The following is a 23,362-nucleotide window of genomic DNA, read 5'->3' on the forward strand; positions in this document are numbered from 1 at the left end:
CTGCGAATCTAGCATGCCATTTGTCAGCGTCGCAATGCATTTCTGGAGCAAGATCTGCCTATGCTGAAGGCACTGAACAAAAAAAGTAGAGACATGAAAAACACACAGTCGCTCAAAAAGTCAGAACATGGCAAATACCACTAGCAAATTGAAGCTTGGAGGCTTCAAAGGAGGACGGGTATACATTTACCTCACAGGGGAGAGTCCGGGAATCTGAAGGGGGTATGGCTTAATCTGCTAGGTCTAGATGAAGGAATGGGCTGTAAATAACTCTGGTGTTGATGGTTTCTTTTTGCATTTTAACTTCCTTTGTGGATTCAATGAAAAAAAAAAAAAAAAAAAAAAACGATCTCCACTAAGAAGTAATCAAAATGAATTCATTACTATTTCCTTGATAAGCCACCTTAAACAAAAATAAGAAATTCAACCAATCAATCAACCAAACAACCCAAGCCAAAGAAAACCTAAACACTTTACCAGGTCCTTACTTTTCCATTTTATATTCCCTCTCTCACTTTAAGAATGCAAAGACCCGATTCATTTTCCTGTGTTTCTTGACCCCAGGAGAGGTGAGTTTATTGGGTAGTTTCCCTCCACTGTGGCCCTGTTTTCATCATGGTCTTGTTCCTACCTACACACTTTGAGATTCCTAAGTGTCCCTGCTTTCCTGAGGTACAGCTGGGCTGTGGCTGTTTCTGTTAGTGAGCATTCTGAGCTGTCCCTTCTCGAAGGAAATGCTAAGGTGTACCAAGTAAAACAGGGTAGTAGGTGTGAGAGCCCAAGAAGCTGCTGAAAAGCCAACCTTGGGTCCTGAGTTCTCTTCCTCCTCTGAACATGTGAATCTCTCCTATAGGGGAACACCAGCCCTAGGAGCCCACTCCACCAGCAGTAGAGTCAGGTCTTGCTTAGGGGCGGACTCTCATTTAACTATTTCTCTTCAGCTGCTGTATAAGGGTACCCAGAAAACACCTCCTTTTTCTTAGAACGAAGAAGGGGCGGGGGAGAGGACTTTCCTCGCCCGAGAGCGAGAGCGGGGATTCCCTCTTCACAAACAAGCCATTTCCACTAAGCACAGAGAAGCCAGAGGCAATGGACAGCCTGGGTGACACCTGGTCACCACCCTCGGACCCCTCATCCACTTCCCAGGATGGGTCTGGAATCTGAAAAAGAGATCGCCCCCATTGGTTGTCCCCAAGGCACCCTCCTGCCGTCACTGTGTTATGCTAATGAGGGGGAGGCTCATTGGCTGGGCCTCCAAACTACTGCTAGGAAAGACCTGTGCGGGGAGAGCCCGAGCTCACCGCCCTTACCCTGCCTTCGCCAGGCTGCGCCCAGTGCTTGCTCTCCCAGCGAGGGAGCTGCGGGGATGCCCTAGTGGGAGGCTCTGGTTCTTGCCTTTCAGGAAAGTACCCAGCCATCGCGCGGTGCTCACGTCCACCACCTGCCCTCTTTCTAGGCACCAAGCGAATTTTCTTTTTCTTTTCTTTTTTTTTTTTTTTTTTTTTCCCTTTTCTTTTTTGGTCGGTGAAGTAACTTTTGCATTCCCGCCTCCCCCTCGGTCCCAGGGACCAGAGGCGGCGCCGCGCCTGGGGGCGGTTCCTTGGCAGCGCTGGTTCAAGTCGCAGCTAGACTTTTGCTCCTGGTCTCGGTTTTGCATCATCCCCATCACACCCTCGGGGAAGAGGAGCCACCCCTTTCCAGGCTCAGCTTCCGGCCGAGCGACCCCTCCCCCTCCGGGTCCCCCCAGCACTTCTCCTACCTTCCCCAGCTCGGCATCCCCTTTACAGGCAGTTCTTGCTGCCCCTTTCTGCCTCCTCCATCCCTTGTTGGATGTTGCTCATTTCTTAAGAAAGGATGGTTGATTTGGAGAGCGAAGTGCCCCCTCTGCCTCCCAGGTACAGATTCCGGGATTTGCTGCTAGGGGACCAAGGCTGGCAAAATGATGACAGGTGAGTGGCATGGTGCACCGTTCCAAGAATACTGCGAATACTGCTGGAAGCGCACAGGACTGGAGAGCTGTGGAGGGGATGGAGAGAAAGGGAGATCAGTACCGCGGGAGTAAAAGGGATTCTACATCTCTCCATTTTGACACTGTAGAGCAGTTTCTGTGGACAAGGAACTCCTTTTCTTTCCACTTTCTCATTCTTGAGAATCATTTGTTACATTTATTCGATATTCTTTGTCTTATCTGTGCCTCCCTGGTTGTGTGTGAGGCTGCAAGCAGAGGTACAGTCGCATCCAAATGGCACGCAGTGTCAAATATTTCCCTGGTGTAGTTAATCCACCCCATACATGTATCAAGCAATTGAAAAATCACAGTAGAAACTTAAAATCTCCTGCACCCAGTTTCTTCCTTCTTGTCAGTGTGGTCTCGACTAGATGATTGCTTGCTGCTGGTAATTTTTCGCTGTTTAAATATTTGGAGCTCAGGTGGGCAACTGGTCTAAATATGTAACAGGTAGTTAGTGAAGCAAGAACCGCTTGGGATAGAAAATACACAGAACAGAGGTTCTTGTAGCATGTTGTTTCATTTATCTTTTCGCCTAAATAATGCATAACTCAGAACGATAAGTTTCAAAGCTGAAATACTTATTACTAGCAAAACATTGCTTGTGTGTTTTAGCAATGGCATTAAAGCTTGGTGCAATTTTGTTTACAAGATGCTCTGGAAAAAATTTTTTTTGCACACTTTTTGTTTCATTAAATTGTTGTTTAGAACGGTAATTTTCACATAACACACGACACATTTTCTTGTTTTTAGGAATGCATAACTAAGCTTTCAATGAATATTAAATAATTCCCCGAAGTTCAGGTAGGCTTTGGTGTTCTATTTGAATTAGATAAAAGATCCATTATTGGTCCAATCTGAAGTACCTTTTGCATTCATTGAGCAATATACCTTCTGCTTTTTTCTTTATCTTCTCAGTTCCCAATACTAACTCATAGTTCAGTACTCCTGGGATTTTTGTCTTGGACTTCAATAATGAGCATTTTTCTTGGTCTTACTTTAGTAACTCAACTACTTATGCATGAATGATTTGTGGAGGGTACTGTTTACATAAAATCTTTTCCTAGGCAAAACCTGGCATATTGCTTAGAAATTTAAAGACCTCATTAACAGGGTATTGGCCATGCATCTAAATGAAGGCATTAATTGGAGTTAACTGGAGCTAGCTAGATAATTAAATGGATACTTCAATGAGTTTCCATTGCTAACTTGGCAACTACCATGGTCTGGATTCTTAATGTTGGTACTTTTACATAAAATTCACAGTTGTACTTCTTTCTTCCTCAACTTTTTAGGATCTTAAACTCTTTTGACTAAGTAAGCCTTGCTATTTCTGTTTGCTAAGAGCCCACATCTTTGCTATTCAGCCAGAACAGCAGCCTTAATCTACTCTGCTTAGTCTGTTGATTCAATTCCTAAGGGGTTGAGGAAGGATCACTTCCATGTCGGAGTGTGCAGACGGTCTCCATCAGCAAATGCACTGAGGCTTCTGATCATATTCTTTAGACTTCCCTCTACAAATACCCTCACCCAGTCATTCCTGCCCAGTGATTCTGGGAGCACACTGGATCATGGGTGGAGAAGAGGAGGCCAGAGTGACAATGAAGAAATTGGGAGTTGTGTGTGTGTGTGTGTGTGTGTGTGTGTGTGTGTGTGTGTGTGTGTTTTATAAATAAGTGTGGCCGTTCTTTTCTTTTTGAATAGAATAATTCAAGACAGTATACTATATTGTATCAAATAACATTCGACTTGCATACAGTCGTTATCGTCTTCATATGCTGAACTTTATGGCCCTATTGACTGTTGTTTTCAGTGTCCAAATCAAGATAAACCTATTTGTTGGCTTCTGGGGGGAAATCAGAATCAAGATGACCTTCTCTATTTAGAAGATGGAAAACTTTTATTCTAGCTATAGGGTAATTGTAGGCTTTAAGAACTTTAAGGTAAATCTTAGTGGCTTGTGAGAATGAATGTGGACAAGATAGAGTGGAAAGAGGTATTCTTACAGAGAAAATAAAATATTGATAAGTGTATGTAGATACAAAATGTAGCTTAGATTTGTGGCCCAAAACTCAATATATAGATCAGGCCGGCCTCAAGTTCTTAATTTTCCTAACCCAGCTTTCCACATGGTGGGATTTCAAGCAGGATTCATCAAAACCCACTTGAGAAAGTGTATGTTCTCTATCACAGATTTTCTGTGACATGAGGTAGGATAGGTAGGTCACCAAAATTTATATTGTGCAAGCTGTTTATAGGTAATCATGAGCCTATGCTGTACAACATACAGTATGCAGAATGTGTGTGTTTATATGTATAGTGTTGCATACATAATATTTAAAGTGTGTAGATACATTCTCAGTGTCATCTTATATAATCAACCCTTTCTCATCTGCAGGAGTCTCCTTTGCTCAATAGACTATGAGTTAGCCTCAGCAATCCTGACAATGGTTGATGAATTAGTCCTGAGAGAGTTTGAAATAAAATTGAGTTGCTGAATGGGAACACAAGTTTTGCCTTGGGGATGTCTGTTGTGCATACAATGCATACTTATTTCTTTAAAATCACGAGAATAAGACAAACATATTTCAAATGATTTCAGTGAATTTATTGATTGCCCATCTCTCTATGCAGCTGTTACGTGAATGCTCATTGAACAATAGGAGTCTTGTTAAGTTAGGTTTGAGAAAACTATACAGAGGATATGAAACATTACATTTTGTTGTAGAGGTAATTATTGAATGATAAGATGTGAATTTTCTCAAGTATAGTACTAACAGGAATATGTATGTATATGATGTATATGTATACACACATATATAAAACATAAACATGACAGTGTTCATGTTATGACTATATTCTAGAAAAAAATTTATCTTAGAAAGTCAAAAATTCAGTTCCTTTTGTGGATAATATATTCCGCATTGGCTTGAAGATGATGCAGATAGGAGAAAGGGACTCAAGTCCTCAATCCGTCTTTAGCACATCATTTAGAATGTTTTGTGAATTCTTCTTTATTCTGTGATAAAAACTCATACGCAGAGGTTGACTTCTCCTGGAAGCCAGTCTGTAATGGATAGACTCATGAGAATCGCAAGAGCCTGTGTTTTCTATTTAATGTTTCTCTAATTGTAAAGCAATAATAATTCAAAGTATTCGCCTGAAGTTAAAAACTAGTGAGTCTCAAGTTTTAAAGACTTCCACCAAGTTAATACTGGCCTTTCTCCTCTTTCATTTTGCATTTTTAAATTTTAAAGTTTATAACATAGTGATGGTGATGGCAATATATTGTAACAATTCCTATTACTGCTAATGGACAGGTCTCAATTGTAGCCTCTTATTTAATTAGGGCCATTTTCATTTTCAAAAGTTAGGGTGGTTATTTCAACCACAGTAATTTCAAGTATAACCTTCCTGATTTATAGTTGATACTTAAAATACAAGCAAATTCCTGGTGATTAGAACTAAAGAAGGATTTGAAAAAAAGGGTACAAGTCAATCAATGAACAGCTTAAGAGATATCTATAAAATAGATAGCACATTTGAATAGATTCTGGATTAGGTGAAAATTGCTAGGTATTAGGCCATAAAGCACATTACTGTATGTATAGAATTAGATGTGAAGAGTAGATTTTACAGTACCATATCAGACATTTGTACAAGTCACCGATTTATCTCCCATACTAAATAACAAATAATTTAGGTAGTAAAAATTATTCATTGTAAGATATTTAATTAACCTTTTAATTCAGATTATTTAATACACTTTAAGAATATTCTGTTTCATTAAGTGCATAAGTGACTTTTTTACTGTTTTAGTTATATAGTGACATTTAATATATATATATATATATGTATATATATATGCAAATACAGAGAATATTCAATTTAAAAACAAAAAAAGAATTTTCTAAACTTGAAAAATGAATAATTATATAGAATCATAACTTATACTCTAATAAAAGTTGCTTTGCTAAAAATGAAACAGTATAAGTAAGGTAAAAAGAGAAATAATTCTAAGCTCATATATCAGTTTGTGTATATGTTTGCAGTTTGGCAAGTATGTGTATGTAAGTGGGTGTGCAAATGCCTGTGTGCTTGAGTGACCATGAGTGTTAAGGCCAGAGACTGTCATTCAGCAGGTGCTTTCTTCACCTACTCTTCACTTTTCCTTATTTAGGGAGACCTCTAGCTGAACCCAGAACTTGCCACTTTGGTTAGCCAGTCATCACAAATGAGGGACAGGGTCTTAACCCATTGACCCATCTCCCTGGCCACAAAACTATTTTCTCTTTAGCATAATGCATGAAACACAGATCAAAACACATTGATGTTATTGATTTTCAAGTGATAACAAGAATTGAAACATCACACAGTTTTTCTCTTACCCTCCCTATGATGGAACCTCATACTGGAATTTAAGGGTCAGTTCTCAAGCTAGTTGGTCTGAGGCAGTTAGAACTCAGCAGTCTTATTTTCTGCACATGGCATGAAACATTTGGAAAGCATTACTCCTTCCACTGAGCAGTTACCTGCAGCTCCAACTCAAGCTCCAGGATAGGTGCAAAACCATGTTTAGTTGAGTGATGAGGGAAATACATTGGATTGACTTCACTACAGCACCAAAATTATTAAAATACCCTGCCCCCTTTTAGTAGTCGTGTATCTTCTACAAAACAGAGCTTTGAGGGCCAGCAAGACAGGCTATGTAGGAAGAAGCAATGAAATTTGATCGTTTGACTTCAATTAATCCCCTGAAATCACATGATGCAAGTAAAGAATCAGTTCTTGCAAATTGTTTTTCTCTGATGTCTCTGTGTGTGAACACACACATCCTTCTTCTGCCTCCACCAAGAATAGATAAATACATGAGAACAAAAGAAAAAAAAAAGAAAGAAAGAAACAGGTTTGATAGATAATGTGAAAAGTACACAGGCCTAAATATCATTTTCCCCACCATTGAAAGAAAAAGTAAAACAATTAGCAAACATACCTCTAGGTGTTATGAGCATGCTAGATTAAGGTTGCGTTGTCTGAGGTTAGTAGTAAACGCAGTGCATCCATTTGCAGCTGTTTCCGTTCATTTTCTTGCTTATAAGACTCTTTCTAGAAACGGATGCTTCATTTTTCTACATTCTTAAAAGTAGTGTGCTCATGTTTTACTAGTGCCATTTATATGCCAGTCTTGCCTTGGCTTCCTTTAGAAAATAAAGCCAAAAAAAAGTACTTTTAAAGAAGTTTAACGAGTTGCTTTGAAATTTATATGTGCAGTATCCAAAAAGACTTATCTTTTAAAACCTTGTGACTGAACATGGAATATTTTGTGTGACATAGAAATAAGAACAAAAATCTGTTACTTTAGGTCTTTGGTTTCTATAGCCCAGGTTGTCCTGGAACAGACAATGTAGCCCAGGCTAGACTGTACTTAGTTCCCTTCTGTCTCTTTTCTCCACATACCCTGGTATACTCAGTTTATGAGAATCTTCACCTTTAGATTCCAGAGATACAACTAGAGCTTTCAGGGCCAGCAAGACGGGAGATGTAGGAAGAAGGTGTTTTACTTAAGTCTGATTACTTGACTTTAGCCCCTAGGAATGACAGGCTAACAGTAGAGAACAAGTTCTTGCAGGTCATTCTCTGATGTCTGCCTGTGTGCTGTGGTAGTTTAAGTGAAGAAATGAACACTAACATTGTGAATTAATGAAATGGTTCCTCAGTTGATAACAATAAAACACAATTATCCTCATAACTTCTTGACCGTAAAATGGATATTAACATCAGTAATATTTTCAAAGAAGAGACATACTAGATATCTTGGAATAAAAATAAAATATGAGAAAATTCATCTCTCATGTTCTTTTGTAATGCAACGTGGCAGAATTTAATGGGTCAGAAAATTGTTGCAATTGGTACTGTTCTTTTAGTTGTCATAATAGTTTTAAAGAGCATTGTTGTAACTACAGAGAAAAAATTTCATCTGGAACTTGGATAATGTGAAATTGGAATATGTTTTTTATATCTCAAAGTGAAAGATTTCAAACATATTTACTCTAAGTTTAAGGACTAAATATTTGAATTAATAAATGGCATAGGAAACTTTTTTTTTTTTTTTGGCTCAGAAGCACCTTATTAGGGGTGTTGGGAAAGATCAAGGGACTTTTTATAGGAAGGGAAGAAAGTCAGGAGCAGTTCAAGTAAAGACCTAGAGTTCCAGAGAGAAGTTTGATCAGGAAGGTGTCAGCTATGATTTGCACAGACTTTTATTCCAACCTACAGAAAATAGCTAAAGGAGCAGAGGGTGGGCTGAAAGTCTGAAAAAAAGAAACTTAGTCTTTAACTCAAAGTGAGATTTGAAGTTTCATGTGTGTGCATATTGTGTTGCTTTGATGTCATTTGAAAACTATCCACAGATAAACAAATGTGTGTGTGTATGAGTGTACATGTGTGTGCATGTGTGTATGCATATGAGTACTGTATTCTTAGAGTAAGTGTTAAATATTAAATTAAATGTTTAAAAATGTGTCAATAATTTAATCAATATAAAATATTTGAAATTAATATATAGTCACAATTAACTGCTGTTGAGTCTACTTTGAGTGAAACCAAGAATCTGACCACATTCACATTAATAAATTTTATCTCATCATCCAAACTATCTTATCAAGTTTTATTACCTTTAAAAAAGTCATTGGTATTGATACCTTTTCTAATAGTATTCTATTATGTTTGTGCATTTTCTTAATCAGAAGCTGTGAATTAGTGAGCAGAGGCTACTCTGCTTTGGGAATTGACATGCATTCATATCTTGTTTGGCACTAGTTTTCTCTCTAATCTAGGATTGTCCATTGTCAATTATCATTATGATTTGGTACTGGCAGGTATGAGCCAGTGGACATTTGGTTCCACAGACTGGTGGGTTGTGCACACTTGAAGCTGATGGGTATAGACTCTGGATCTACCAAGGACAAACACAAAAACCCACTACTAGAATGACATTGCATTCTCTGCAACCTGTTAGACAGAAATCGACCATGGAGAAGATTAGAAATCTGCCCTTGACTGCCCTGTAACTGGGGATAGCTAGAACAAACTGTTTTTTGATGTAGGACAGTTTCTCAGAAGGAATAGATAAAGCCCTTTGCATACATGGAGAAGGAACATTTATTTAAAGCAAATCATTTAGTGTCCTAGTGGTATTCAATTTATCTTTTTGATTAGGAAATGGGGATGAAATTGAGAATTGGAGGTGAAGAGGTTAAAGCCAGGGAAGCCCTGGTTCTCTAGAAGAAACTAAGGAGAATGTTTGGGGTGTGGGGGCATAGTATGATCATCAGGAGAGGGAAAGTGGCACAGCTTTTTTTTTCATTTCAGATTGAAGTTTGAATTGATCCTTTTCACCTTCATCTCTTTTGACAAATAGGAAAAAACAGATACTGAAACCCATGGTCAAGATTATCTGGTTTCCAGGAGCAATGGCTAGCAGCCACTCTTGATCCCTTTGCTGTTCAGAGTCAGCTTGACCTCCCTTCCCAACTGCGCTTCTTCAGCTCAGCACGTTTGCAAACATAGTACAGCTTTTAAACCAGCACCATTAACATAGAGTATGAGTCCTATGAACTATAAGTTTAGCTGCTTCCCACAGGATGCAGATATGTTTAAGAAAGGGATTTTTGCATTCAAAACCCTGAGAGAGAGAGAGAGAGAGAGAGAGAGAGAGAGAGAGAGAGAGAGAGAGAGAGAGAGAGAGAGAGAGAGAGAGAGAAACCAGCAGCAAGGCTGGGAAATAAAGGCCTGATTGTTCTTGATTTTTCCTACTTGGGACTTAACACACAATCATAATGAAAGACTGTTATTACAAGGGCACACTTAACCCATCTTGTAAATCACTGTGTAAATAGGGATAAAGGCAGATTAACGCATTTCAACCTTGCTTAGTTCTCTGGGGAAAGAAACTCCTAGCTTGTCCTTGTATTGGAAACAACCTGTTATTAACAACAACAGCCAGATGCTTGCCTTAATATAGGATAGCCTGCTGTCTCAGGCCTGTCAAATATGGAAATGACCCTTTCCCCCAGGAATCAAAGAGAGTGATCAGCAAGCTGCACAGGTACCATTACAGAGTGATGTTAATGAATGCAGCTACTGTCTTGCTCCATGCAGCTACTGTCTTGCTCCGTATAAATTTCATTTCAAATTTTAAATAGAATTTTTAGCATTTTGTACCTTAGCTATCTCTGGACAACTGAGTTCATGTGCTCTTTCATCCATTTCTCCTAAAAATACAAACTATAGAATGAAAATGGATGGAACTACTAAATTTAGTATTTGCTAAGAGAATGTGAACATTTACAAAGAGCTTAATGTGTTCAAGTCTTGTTCTAATCATGTTTCATCCATTATTTATCTTTATATGAATTCAGAGGAATTTTGTCCCACTTTTCATTTCAAACATAAGTCACAGATGCTACAAAAATACATATGTTGTTTCAAGGTACAGGGAAAGAATCATAATCTCATTATGCTTGCAAAATATGCTTATAACATAAAGTAAGTATAGCTTATGTTTTTCAAACAACAGATCAATGAAATATCAAACAATGCAAAGATTTTTCAAGACACAGAAATTATCAAAGGTTTGTATTATCATACCCAATATTAAAATGATCAGCTCCTGAACAATGTTAGGGTGTTTGTAACTTGGTTCTTATATATGTTTATGTATATGTAAATATATAAATATATAAATATATTGGATTATATAAGATTATACATTATATATGATATGCGATACATTATGATTGACATATAATATATGATATTTCATATCTATCCTCCTTTTGCATCTAGAACATTATGTGATTAACAGATTGTAAAAAGAATACTAAAGTTAAACAACTAAAACAAAGATTTGTATGTCTTTATTGATTGGCTTATCTTTATTTGAAATATAGTAAAAGGAATTTATAACACAAGGAAAATGTAAAAATTCTAACATCACAATAAGTAACATGAAAAAAATAGGTAAAAACATGAATGCTGAGTATAGAGGAATAAAAATTTATTATGTAATTAACTTTGAAACTCATAACCGATTTGTTTTTTGACATTTAGGGCAGGTTTTGCACTTTCCTGTTTTTTTTTCCTTTGCAAACTTTTCCAGTGATTATTTTACTCTGAAGATATTGTGCTTATCAGTAGAGCTTTTGAGGCCTTCCTCTTCATGTTCTGTCCCCTGAAGTATTTGAGCCCTAGTAGAATTCATTATTCTAACCAGCGTCTTTGTGATAATGAAAAATATCTTGCAGAGATGTGCTGGGGCTTAATTGTGATCCTGTTCTTGATTAGGAACTTAGTGCTTAGGCTGATTTATTATTGTGCTTCACCTGCTCCATAGATTGGAGGTAGTTTCTAGAAATAGCTGCAGTAGCATTAAATAGGTAGAAAACATATTATGATGAATATAGAACATCATTGGCTGGGTATAGAGCGCTAGTGCATCATGTGAATTCCGTGGGCTTTCAAATCGTTCCTGGAGATGGAGCACAAAGGTGGTCAACATTATCAGTGTCTTAGGAGGAGAAATAAACTACTTCAGAAGAAATCCAGTTTTTCCTGGTATTTCAATCTAAAGAAAATTGCTCCATCGGAACACTGTGCCTTATTTTCCAGTCATAAAATAACAGTAAATTCTATATGATTCTTCCAGCATCCTCAACTGCTAAGCCCTGGAGTGACTAGAAAGAACTGTCCACACATGTATTTCACAATAATTTAAATCCTTTATTCACAAATTCCCAAAGTTAATTTTATATAATTCTACAAAACTTTGGGCTGCAATGATGGCCCATAGGCAAACATGATTGCTACTATGCTTGATAACATGGGTTTGAACTCCAGAATAATCATAGTGGAAACAATTGACCAAAAGTTGTTCTCTGATCTCCATACATGTAACATAGCACATATGCACATAAACACAGGTACATCATATAAATAAGTGCAAGCAAGAAAGCAAACAAAAACAATAAAAACCCCTGGTCACAGTTCGAATTTAGTTATTTGTATGACCCCATGTACCTTGATACTTATATATGTATACATATTTTTATGTACAGGATATATATATATCCTGTACATACTGCACTCAACTCTTGCCTATTCATTTATGATATGAGTAATATGAAATGAGAGCATGATGTTTGCTGGGCCATAACAACCCTGTATGGATATAATTACTTGAGATCTTTGCACTTCAAAATTCTAGAGGAATATTTGTTACTTTGACAGCTTATTTAGTTCTTAGCTTACTTAAACTTTTCTTTTCCGGTCAGTTCTAACCATTGCTTCTTATTTATGTTGTTGCAGTGCTTACCCAAGGTACCCTTCATTCTAAGCCTGCCTTCTGCACTCCTCTCCTACTGAGCTCCACTGCCTAACCCAAGCCATATCCCCTCTATGCATTTGTCAAACTAGATTTGAGTTTTAAAGCCCGTTGTATTATTGCTGCCTAACATATCACAGCCAAACCATTCCTTCATTCAATGCTGTTCACTCATTCACTTTTCTTCCCACATACTTCTTCAAATGTAATCACTGCCCTTCTTCACAGAAACCATCCCTTCTCTCCCCAGGCCAATGTCTGCCTCAGGGTTCTTGTGTTGAATCAGGGCTGGGGCTTCTCTTACATCTCTGGTTTATGTCATTATGCCTCATGATTTGACTCCGAACTGGCTGCAGAACTAGACTTCCTAATGAAATACTTGAAATAAATTCTTCATATTTTGAGTCTTATGGTATACTGCGGGGCATGTAGTTTTGCAGTTTTCCGTTTTATTTTCAGGTGTGACACCTGACTTTCTAGGGGAAAAGCCATACCTTCAATCTATTTTTGCATCCTACAATAGTTAACAAAATGGCTTATCCAAAAGACACCAGGGGTTGCAATTTTGTTGTACTAGCAAGAATTTTTACCTAAACAAAAGAATCCAAGTCACAGCTGCGAATATCCATGTGCACAGCATAGACACATTATTATAATGGAAATAAAAGGTCATTTGAATTCAACGTTTTCTTTTTGTTTCCCATCCTGTAGAAATAAAGTAGTTCTAATGCTCACTTTGAGTCCAGGTATTGTAGCTTAAATCATTTGACTTGAAAATGTCTTTCCAGCACACAGTTTAATATTCACGAGGAGCTAGCTTTTCTTCAGAAAGAGCAATGTGGGGTGTGCTTCAGTCCATAATTTATACTGTGACAATTCAATGAACCGTTAAAGCGAATTTAGAAATTTACCCAGGGAGCTTAGCAGCAGGCACTTCCTTTATCCCAGGGACTGTGGAGGCAGAGTCCATGGGTGATCAGCCCTGTCTCTCAAGGCACCATAGAGTGGTAGTCATACTTGCTTGGGACGATCAGGATGGTATGCTTTTATGTGCCTTCAGTCTTAATGAAATCTTTTATTTTTTAGTTGAAAAATGGCGCTTATCATAGTTTAAGGGTGTGTTCAGTTTTGTATTGTCACCACTATAATAATAGTGCTATAATAGGTAGATAGCGATTGTCTTAGAGAAAAATATGCAAACATGTCTCAAGTCCATGGAGAAAATGCACATTATCTTAGACCTTATAGTCCCAGTGGTACACAGCTGTAACCCCAATGTTCAGGCTATTGAGAGAGGAAGATTACAAGTTCAAGGCAAGGCTGGGGTGCACAGAGGTACTTCGTCTTATAAAAGGAAAATGACTCATTTGTTTCAGTTCTCATTCTAAGAACCAAGTTAAATCTTTCCTGTTTATTTTCGTCCACATGGGCTACCACTTCTGCTGAAGCATCACCATGTTTTCCAGTCCCAGAGAAATTTCTTTTTGTCTCTTTGCACTTGTATCTTCTCTACTATACAGAAGTTAGTCAGAAGCTAGTTACTTCCAGGTGTATAAAATTATAATTCTTTCCAAAAAAACAAGGATGAATGAAACTAAACTTACAGTGCTGTGTTGTCTTGCTCATTGTAGTCTTTAAATGGTGTTTTCTAAGTATTTTGTAGTAAATATGTGTGAAGAAAAAAGGAAGTTCCTTTGTGCCTACGAAGCTGTGCCACAAATGAACTTCATTTTACTATACTGTGAGTTATGGTGCCTGTTGAGATGAACTGGAAGGATATGAGTTCATACTTAGGAAGCCAAAATGGATAAAAGAGGGGAGTCAGACTAACTGGGATGTACTGTACAAGGTAACATGGGAGCAGAGATGGAAAAAAAGGATTCTGGGGACACAGTACTCCAGAATGAAATTAATTTTTTACATATGCAATTTTATATATCGATATATATTGATTCAGTCCAATCCTATAATAGGTAGCTTTTTTGTAGGATGTGTCCTAAGACATAAGTTTGAACATGTGGTAAACTATAAATAAAAGTATATGTGAAAATGACTATTCCTTGTATCCTAGATTATCAAAGATTCCCAAAGAATTTGCAGTGAAAGAGTTTGAATCTTGTCATCTACAGGTGAATTGGCAGAAGATTTTGAATAAGGGGGTTGCATGCTCACAGTGAAAACTTTAGTGCAGTATTTCCAAAGTATGTGCTAAGTTACAAGAAAAAAAGAGTGAGCTCTGCCAGGGACTCCAGTGGACTGTAAGTGGGTTCACAGTGAAAGTGAGAAGGTCAAAAAACAGAAGTTACTTTGCTGATATTGCAAAGACTTGAGGGTGGACAGGAAAGGTTGTAGGTGTGAGATGGGTAGAGAGACACATAAAAGTATTTTCTTTGTTCCTTCAGGGAGATTTGCTATTGCTCTTATACTGTAAGAAGAGAATGCTACTGAATCACCGCTAATTGGTATACAGTCCTAACTCCAAGGCAGGGAGGGTCCATTTAGTCACTGGATTTCAGTATGAACCAAGTTTAATTAAACTGAACGAGCACGGGGGAAAAACTCATGTTTTCTCTTTTAATGACCTTGAAATTATGAAGTATTCTTATGCACTTCTTATCAGAAAATATAAATAGGCAAGTATTGAATGTTTTACTATGGAAGAGTAGAAATTCTGTAGATTCTGGAGCTAACACAAAGGAAGTGGTTGTATGGTGCATGCATTGTATATAGGATAGCCACATGTATATGACGTGTGAACAATAAAGATTGAATTTAAACCCAAGTAAATAGATTCCTTTTGCATTATTTGCCTAGTGGGTGGGTTATTAGAAAAACTACACAGCACTTTACTATATAAAGACAAAATCCAACTAAATGGAGTCTAAATGTTTTTCATAAACATCAAAGGCTTTATGATTCTTTTGTGAGCTCTAGCAAATTCAGTTCAAACAGTCTTACTAATTAATATGGTCCTGAGCATGCAGTGCTAGAAATAGTGGAACAATTTTCTATGTTTTCAGTGACAGGATTTATTGAAGAACAGTAAGTTCACAGAGTACCACACAGTTTTAGTGGTAACAATGTTCCAGATAATCCTTCTTATCTTCATAATCAAGTTACATAAATGTGTGTCATTTTATTTTGATATGAATAGTATTAACTCTCACGTCACGCACCATCCATCCTACAATAAATCTTTATAAGTGAATGAGTTTATCTATCTGGCCATCTACCTGCATGTGGATCCTTACAAAATGTATACAAGTGGAAGAGACTGCAGCTGAACGAAAGGGGTTTCAAACTAGCCTGGTAGGAAGATAATGGAGCCTGTGTTCAGTTCAGAAGATTGTGAATACACCAGCTGCAGGAAAGAAGCATTTACTGTAAAGATCAGGATATGGGACAGGCATGGTAGTAAGGGAAGGAGCAGGAAGCTCTTCAAACAAAAGAATAGAACTATGTCCAGAACAAGAACAGCAGGTACAGGTTCTGTTGAGTAGGCTATCTTAGCAGCAGCGTGTAAGATGGGCAAGAACCCAGGGAGAGTCAAGGTTCTCTCCCTGTGAGTCTTTGACACAGACTCTTGAAATCAGGTGACCGACCATCATTATGTGGCCTTTCCCATTGAACTGGTAGGTACCCATCACTTTATGGTCTCCAAGTGAGGGATTTACCCCTGTTTTGTGGGTCTGGTGCAACCATTATGTTTACGGCTTGAGCTCCTCTGATAAATGTATTTATGCACATTCATGTGTCTCTATACTCTAGATTTCTAGTCTCAGAAATAAGTTGTTTATATTTCATAACCATAACTTATTGCACCAGGTTGAAATTAGAGTCCATTTGTCCATGGATGCCCTATTTTCTGGCTCTTGTTCACTTTATTCCTGGATTGACTCATGAACTTGATTACCAATCAGTAACAGAAATATGGAAGGGAAACATTCCTGTGTTAACTCCTTCATGAGAGAAATGTTGAGCATGATGTAACCCAACAGAGTCACTTCCATGTTTCTTGGCTAGAATTCTGTCAGATTCCTATTATCTTCCCAAACCTAAAAGCAGGGAGCTTGGTTCAGGTTCTTAGAGCACCTTTCTTTCTTTTTTATTTATTTATTTATTTATGGATTTATTTATTTTTAAACTTTATTTTTTCACCTTCTTTCAACTCTATTTTATTTATTTATTTTTTAAACTTTATTTTAAAAAACAAAGATAAAAGAAAAAAATTTTAAACATTTTTGCATAAATGTATACAAATACAATTGTGTCAGTGCTTGGCTTTTTTTTTTTTTTTTTCTTTTTTTAAAAGTTTGATACTCTGCATTAAGATCTTACTAGTTACAATGAGCAAAAAGTACATGTAAACCAGGATGTAACCCGAAACTAGTCAACGTTTTTTTGGTGTGGAAGGATTGAGCATGATGTTTTTTGTTTTCTTTTCTTTTCTTTTCTTTTTTTCTTGAACTTCACACAGTCTGTGAGTTGTTTCTGGGGCAGTCCGAGCCTCTGGGGTTAGCATCTCACTATTAGTGACTGCATATTATGTCTGTTCTTTTGTGACTGGGTTATCTCACTCAGGATGATATTCTCTAGATGCATCCATTTTCTTAAGAATTTGGTTAAGTCATTGTTTCTGATGGCTGAGTAGTATTCCATTGTGTAAATGTACCACAATTTTTGTATCCATTCATCTACTGAAGGACATCTGTGTTGTTTCCAGCTTCTGGCTATTATAAATAGAGCTGCTATGAACATTGTGGTACATGTATCTTTGTTGTATATTGGAGTGTCTCTGGGGTGTATGCCCAGAAGTGCAATAGCGGGATCTTCAGGTAGTACTATGTCCAATTTTCTGAGGTATCAACAGACTGATTTGCAGAATGGTTGTATCAGTTTACAACCCCACCAACAGTGGAGAAGTGTTCCTCTTTCTCTGCAACCTCGCCAGCATCTGCTGTCATCTCAGTTTTGGATCTTGGGCAATCTGACTGGTGTGATGTGGAATCTCAGGGTTGTTTTGATTTGCATTTTCCTGATGGCTAAGGATGTCGAGCACTTCCTGAGATGTTTCTCAGCCATTTGATATTCCTCAATTGAGAATGTTTTGTTTATCTCTGTATCCCATTTTTTAATAGGGCTGTTTGATTCTCTGGTGTCTAGCTTTTTGAGTTCTTTGTATACCTTGGATATTAGGCCTCTATCTGATGTGGGGTTGGTAAAGATCTTTTCCCACTCTGTTGGCTGCCATTTTGTTTCGGAGAGTGTCCTTAGCCTTACAGCAACTTTTCAATCTCATTTAGTCCCATTTGTCAATATTTGACCTTAGAGCACGATCCATTGGTCATGAGTTATTGTAGCCTCAAAAAACGAGTTAGGTAGTATTCCATCTGATTCTATCCTGTGGAAGTGTTTGGAGAGAATTGCTGTTATGTCCGCAATAAATGTCTGATAAAATTCAACACTGAACCCATCTAGACCTGAGCTTTTTTGGTTGGGAGGCTTTTGATGACTTCTTCTATTTCTTTAGCTGTTATGGGATTATTTAGATGGTTTACCTGGTCCTGGTTTAATGTTAGGATCTTGTTTCTGCCTAGGAATTCATCCATTTCCTCCATATTTTCCAACTTTGTGGAGTATAGGCTTTTGTAGTAGGATCTGATGATTTCTTGAATTTCCTGTTTTAGTTGTTATGTCTCCACTTTCCTTTCTGATTTTGTTAATTTGTATACTCTCTCTTTGCCCTCTAGTTAGTCTGTCTAGGGGTTTATCAATCTTGTTGATTTTCTCAAAGAACCAGCTCTTGGTTTTGTTGATTCTTTCGATGGTTCTTTTTGTTTCTATTTGGTCTATTTCTGCCCTAATTTTGATTATTTCTTGTTGTCTACTCCTCTTGGGTGTATCTGCTTCCTTTTGTTCTAGAGCTGTTAGCTGTGCTGTCAAGTTGCTGATGTATGCTCTCCCAAGTTTCTTTTTGGAAGCTCTCAGGGCTATGAGTTTTTCTCTCAGTACTGCTTTCATTGCATCCCATGGGTTTGTGTATGTTGTGTTTTCGTTTTAATTGAATTTTAGAAAATCCTTAATTTTCTTCTTTATTTCTTCTTATACCCTGCTATAGTTTAACAGAGCGTTGTTTAGTTTCCATGTCTATGTGGGCTTTTTGTTGTCTTTGTTGTTGTTAAAGATCAGCCTTAGACCAGGGTGATCTGAGAGGATGCATGGGAGTATTTCAATCTTCTTATATTTATTGAGGCTTGTTCTGGTTCCAATTATGTGGTCAATTTTCAAGAAGGTTCCATGGGGTGCTGAGAAGAAGTTGTATTCTTTTACTTTAGGATGATATGTTCTGTAGATATCTATTAATTCCAGTTGGTTCATAGTTTCTGTTTCCCTGATCTGTCCATTGTTGAGAGTGGGGTATTGAAGTCTCCCACTATTATTGTGTGGGTTGAGATGTATTTTTTGAGCTTCAGTAGAGTTTCTTTTATGAATGTGGGTGCTTTAGTATTTGGAGCACATATGTTATGAATTGAGAGTTTCTCTTGACAGATTTCCCCTGTAATGAGTAAAAAGTGTCCTTCTTTATCTTTTTTGATAACTGTCGGTAGGAAATTTACGTTATTTGATATTAGAATAGCCACTCCAGCTTGCTTGTGGAGGCTGTTTGCTTGGAAGTTTTTTTTCCAATCTTTTACTCTGAGATAGTGTCTGTCTTTGTCTCTGAGATGAGTTTCCTGTATTCAGAAAAATGCTGGATTTTGTTTATGTATCCAGCCTGATAGCCTATGTCTCTTTATTGGGGAGTTGACACCATTTATGTTAATAGATATCAAGGAATAGTGGTTTCTGTTTCCTGCTATTATAGATTTTGTAGGTTGAGTTGTGTCTGTGTCTCTTTCTTCTTTTAGTTTTCTTGATTAGGCGTTTTTTTGTTTTTAGTATGGTGTCGTTCCCCTCATTTTATTGGGTTTTCCACCTATAATTTGTTGTAGTGCTGGGTTTGTGTCCATATTGTTTAAATTTAGATTTGCCTTGGAATATCTTCATCTCTCCATCTATGGTGATTGATAGTTTTGCTGGGTATAGCAGCTTGGGCTGACACTTGTGCTCTCTTAGGGTCTGCATGATGTCTGTCCAGGCTCTTCAAGCTTTCATAGTCTCTGTTGAGAAATCGGGTGTGATTCTGATTGGTCTGCCTTTATATCTTACATGACCTTTTTCCCTTACTGCTTTTAGTATTCTTTCTTTGCTTTGGGCACTTGGTATTTTGACTATTATGTGTCGGGAGGTATTTCTTTTCTGGTCCAACCTATTTGGAGTTCTGAAGGCTTCTTTTATGCTCGTGGTTATCTCATTCTTAAGGGTAGGGAAGTTTTCTTCTACAATTTTGTTGAAGATATTTACTGTGCCTCTTAGTTGATACTCTTCTCCCTCTTCTATTCCTATTATTCTTAGGTTCGGTCTTCTCATTGTGTCCTGGATTTCCTTGACATTTTGGGTGAGGAGCTTTTTGGTTTTTGCTTCTTCTCTGGCTGTTTTGTCTATGTTTACAATGTTATTGGGCCACCCTAGATTCTCTCTTCCATCTCTTGTAGTCTATTGGAAATGCTTGCTTCTGTGCAATTTCTTTTTTAGGTGTTCTACCTCTAGGGTTATCTCTTTTAGTGTTTTCTTTATTGTGCCAATTTCTGTTTTAAATTACTTCTTCCATTCCTTCATCTCTTTGGTTTTGTTTTCCTCTAGTTCTTTGAGTTCTTTGAGTGATTTTTTTTGTTTCATCTTTAAAAGCTTCTGATTCTTTTTGCTTTTCCTCTCGTTCTTGTTCAAGGATCTCTATCATCGTCTTGAGGTATGATTTTAGGTCTGCGTTTTTTTTTTTTTTTTTTTTTTTTTTCTGGAGTGTTTGGCATTCCAATGTTTGCTGTGATGGGAGATCTGGGTACTGGTGTTGCCAGGTTGTCTTGGTTTCCTTGGGATATACTCTTTTGCTTTCCTCTTGCCATCTTGTTGTCAGCGATATGTTCTTGTCTTTCCCTTGTACCTGCTTCTGTGTCCCTGGATCTCCACTGGTTCAGTTGGTGGATGGTCTGAGCCCTGTTCTGTGCCCCAAAGCCTCTGGGTGGGAACAGAGGTCCCAATACTGGGTTCCTGGTCCCTGGATCAGGTAGGGCAAGGGCGCGCTCTCTGTGAGCACTTGGCAGAGATTTCTCTGCTCCCTGGCTGCTCAGATCTCCTTCTCACCAGGCCGTAACGTTTGGGAACTGCTGGTCCAGGTGGCAGATGGGCCGAGCCCTGTTCTGCGCCGAGCCCTGTTCTGCGCCCCAAAGCTGCCAGGTGGGAACAGAGCTTAGAGCACCTTTCTTAAGCCTGTGAGACTGAGGTGAATTTAGGGTCTCTGAAGCTTTTGATGACTTTGGGGAGTGTTAATAAATTTGGTTGGTTTATAGGGTAATTGTATCTGGTGTTCAGAGCGGAGATTGCAAGAGAATATTACTATTCTTGAATACCCCAGCTCCAAGTCAAAATGCAATTTTTAAAAAAACGATTTGATTGTTTTTACTTTATTTATGAGCTGCTTTCCAGGGAAATTACAACTTCCCTTGGTAGGCTAACTTGTGTTTGACCAAGAAAATGGTGTAATGTAAAAGGACATTCTCTGATTCTTTCAGAGACTATGAAACATAATAGATATTCTACCTTCTTTTACCACAATCTTCTGGAAAGGGTAAGTAAGCATTTAACCTTTTCCCTATGACGTGCGATGTGATATATTGATTTGACCTTGAAAAGCAAACTTGTTTGTTTTTCAAGATGTATTTTTTAGCCCAGGCTGTCATCAAAACTGTTCCTGCCTCAGCCTTCTGAGCATCAGAATTACTCAATTCCTGGAATGTTCAAGATGCTTTGCATTTAAACATTTTCTTGGTTGAATCTTTTCACAAAGATTTGAAGGGGTGCACTTTGAGAGGTCTATTGATCCAATTGATGTAGCTGAAGATAGCAGTGTCTGGCATCAATGTGAGAAGAGGCTTTTGTTCCAGAAAGGGCATGTTGTCCCAATGTAGGGGACGGACAAGACAATGGGGTGGAGAGGGGGATCTGGAGGGAGTGCACCTTGGTGAAGCCAAGTGGAGGGAGGAATGGGAATGGAGCAAATGGAGCAAATGTAAATACAGAGTATCTAATGAGAGAGAGAGAGAGAGAGAGAGAGAGAGAGAGAGAGAGAGAGAGAGAGAGAGAGAGGGAGGGAGGGAGGGAGGGAGGGAGGGAGGGAGGGAGGGAGGGAGACAGACAGAGAGAGGGAGGGAGGGAGGGAGGGAGAGAGGGAGAGAGAGAGGGAGGGAGAGAGAGAGAGAGAGAGAGAGAGAGAGAGAGAGAGAGAGAGAGAGGGAGAGAAGAGAGATCTCCATGACTAAGGGCAACATCAGGATTCCCAGGAAACAGGAGGAGAGGAATTGCTAGTACTTTCCAGTTTTGATAGTGTAGCAAAATACAGATGCCTTAAAAGAGACCAGTGACTTATTTTAGTGAACATTTGCAAGTGAAGCTGTTGGGCAGAATAGTATAGACAATGTAGCACACCACAGGACATCACATCACACATCACAATTTTTAACGTTTTAATTTAATTATTAGTTTTAAATTTAATTTAAACTTTATTTAATTTTTAATTCATTAACTTTTGTCTAGGGGAAGTTACTAGAGGGAAGGCAGATATGAAAGGATTAGAAAATAAATCTTACAGGGTTTCATTATAAGAAATTCATAGAGAATCAATAAAAATGCATTTAAAAAGAAAAACAAAGTACAATAAAAGAAAACAACAATAACAACAAAGATTTTAAAGGGCTTTTGGTGTCGGGATGGATGTATAAAGGCTCTTCTTATGGCCACAGCTGTCTACTGTCTTTATGGCTGCCAAGGTGACTCAAAAATCTCAGTTTAGAAACAGTAGTCATTTGCTTACACTATTTGAAGTACACAAACCACTAAGATTTTGACGGATGAAGCACACGTGAACACACTCTTCAGGTATTCTTTCACCTGGACCTGGATGTCTTAAATTATTTAAGAAAAAGGCAAAGCCTGAGGTTTCTGTTCTTAGGGATCTGGAGGACAAAGAGGGTGTCAAGGGCTCTCATATTTGTTTTCACTCCTGGAATTCTGGGAGTTTGTCTCCTTTTTAACAAATCACCTGACATATTAATAGTCATGTCGTCTGTGAGTTACAAGCATTTCCTGATCATTTATGGTGCACATGGGATTTTTATATACTGATTTTTCCCTTTTCCCTTTTATAGTTTTAGTCAACGCATGGTGGAGAAGGCCTAGAGACAAACAGCAGTATGGAAATATCATAGACCACCCTGCTTTATCCCTCTTGATACTTTAATACTTCAAAGATGTCCCCAAATGTAGACGCCCTCAATATTTTATAACCACAGATAACTACATTTCTTTTTCTAGTGTTGGAATGACAAAATCAGGAGGAAAGCCAGTACATTTCTTTTTGATGATAGCTTTAGGAAGGTTTGTAGGAACACAATTAGCTGATATTTAGTAACAGGTTTGGATGTCCATTCCTCCAAGCAAAGTTTTTTTTTTTTTTTTTTTTTTTTTTTTTTTTTTTTTTAATATAAAGAGCACGAGTTCAATAGCTGACACAGTGAATAAGAGAACGTCTGGTTTCTTCAAAACACAAAGATAAACTCCAGAATATAAAGAATGCCTGAGATGGCCCCACCTGGTGATCCAGCCCATATACAGACACCAAACCCAGACAGTTACTGATGCCAAGAAGTACTTTGCTGACAGGAGCCTGGTATAGCTGTCTCTTGAGAGGCTCTGCCAGAGCCTGAGTAATACAGTTAGATGCTCTCAACCAACCTTTGGACTGAGAATTGGGTCTGAAATGGAGGGCTTAGATAAAGGACTGAAGGAGCTAAAGGGGTTTGCAACCCCCATAGAAAAAA

At 38.0% G+C, this 23,362-nt stretch overlaps 1 protein-coding gene across 3 annotated transcripts in view; it reads left to right on the top strand.

The window, feature by feature from the left end:
* Positions 1-1,854: 1,854 nt before the first annotated feature.
* Positions 1,855-23,362, top strand: part of KCNT2 (potassium sodium-activated channel subfamily T member 2) — a gene marked incomplete at both ends in the record, with an annotated part of 388,861 nt that continues 367,353 nt past the window's right edge. For all 3 annotated transcript variants that reach the window (XM_080917662.1, XM_080917663.1, XM_080917664.1), the window contains one exon: positions 1,855-1,949. In XM_080917662.1, the coding sequence (XP_080773788.1) occupies positions 1,855-1,949 (95 nt within the window). The remainder of the gene's footprint in view (positions 1,950-23,362) is intronic.

This window comes from Micromys minutus (genome assembly GCF_963924665.1).
Source record: "Micromys minutus genome assembly, chromosome: 6".
Classification (NCBI taxonomy): Eukaryota; Metazoa; Chordata; class Mammalia; order Rodentia; family Muridae; genus Micromys; species Micromys minutus.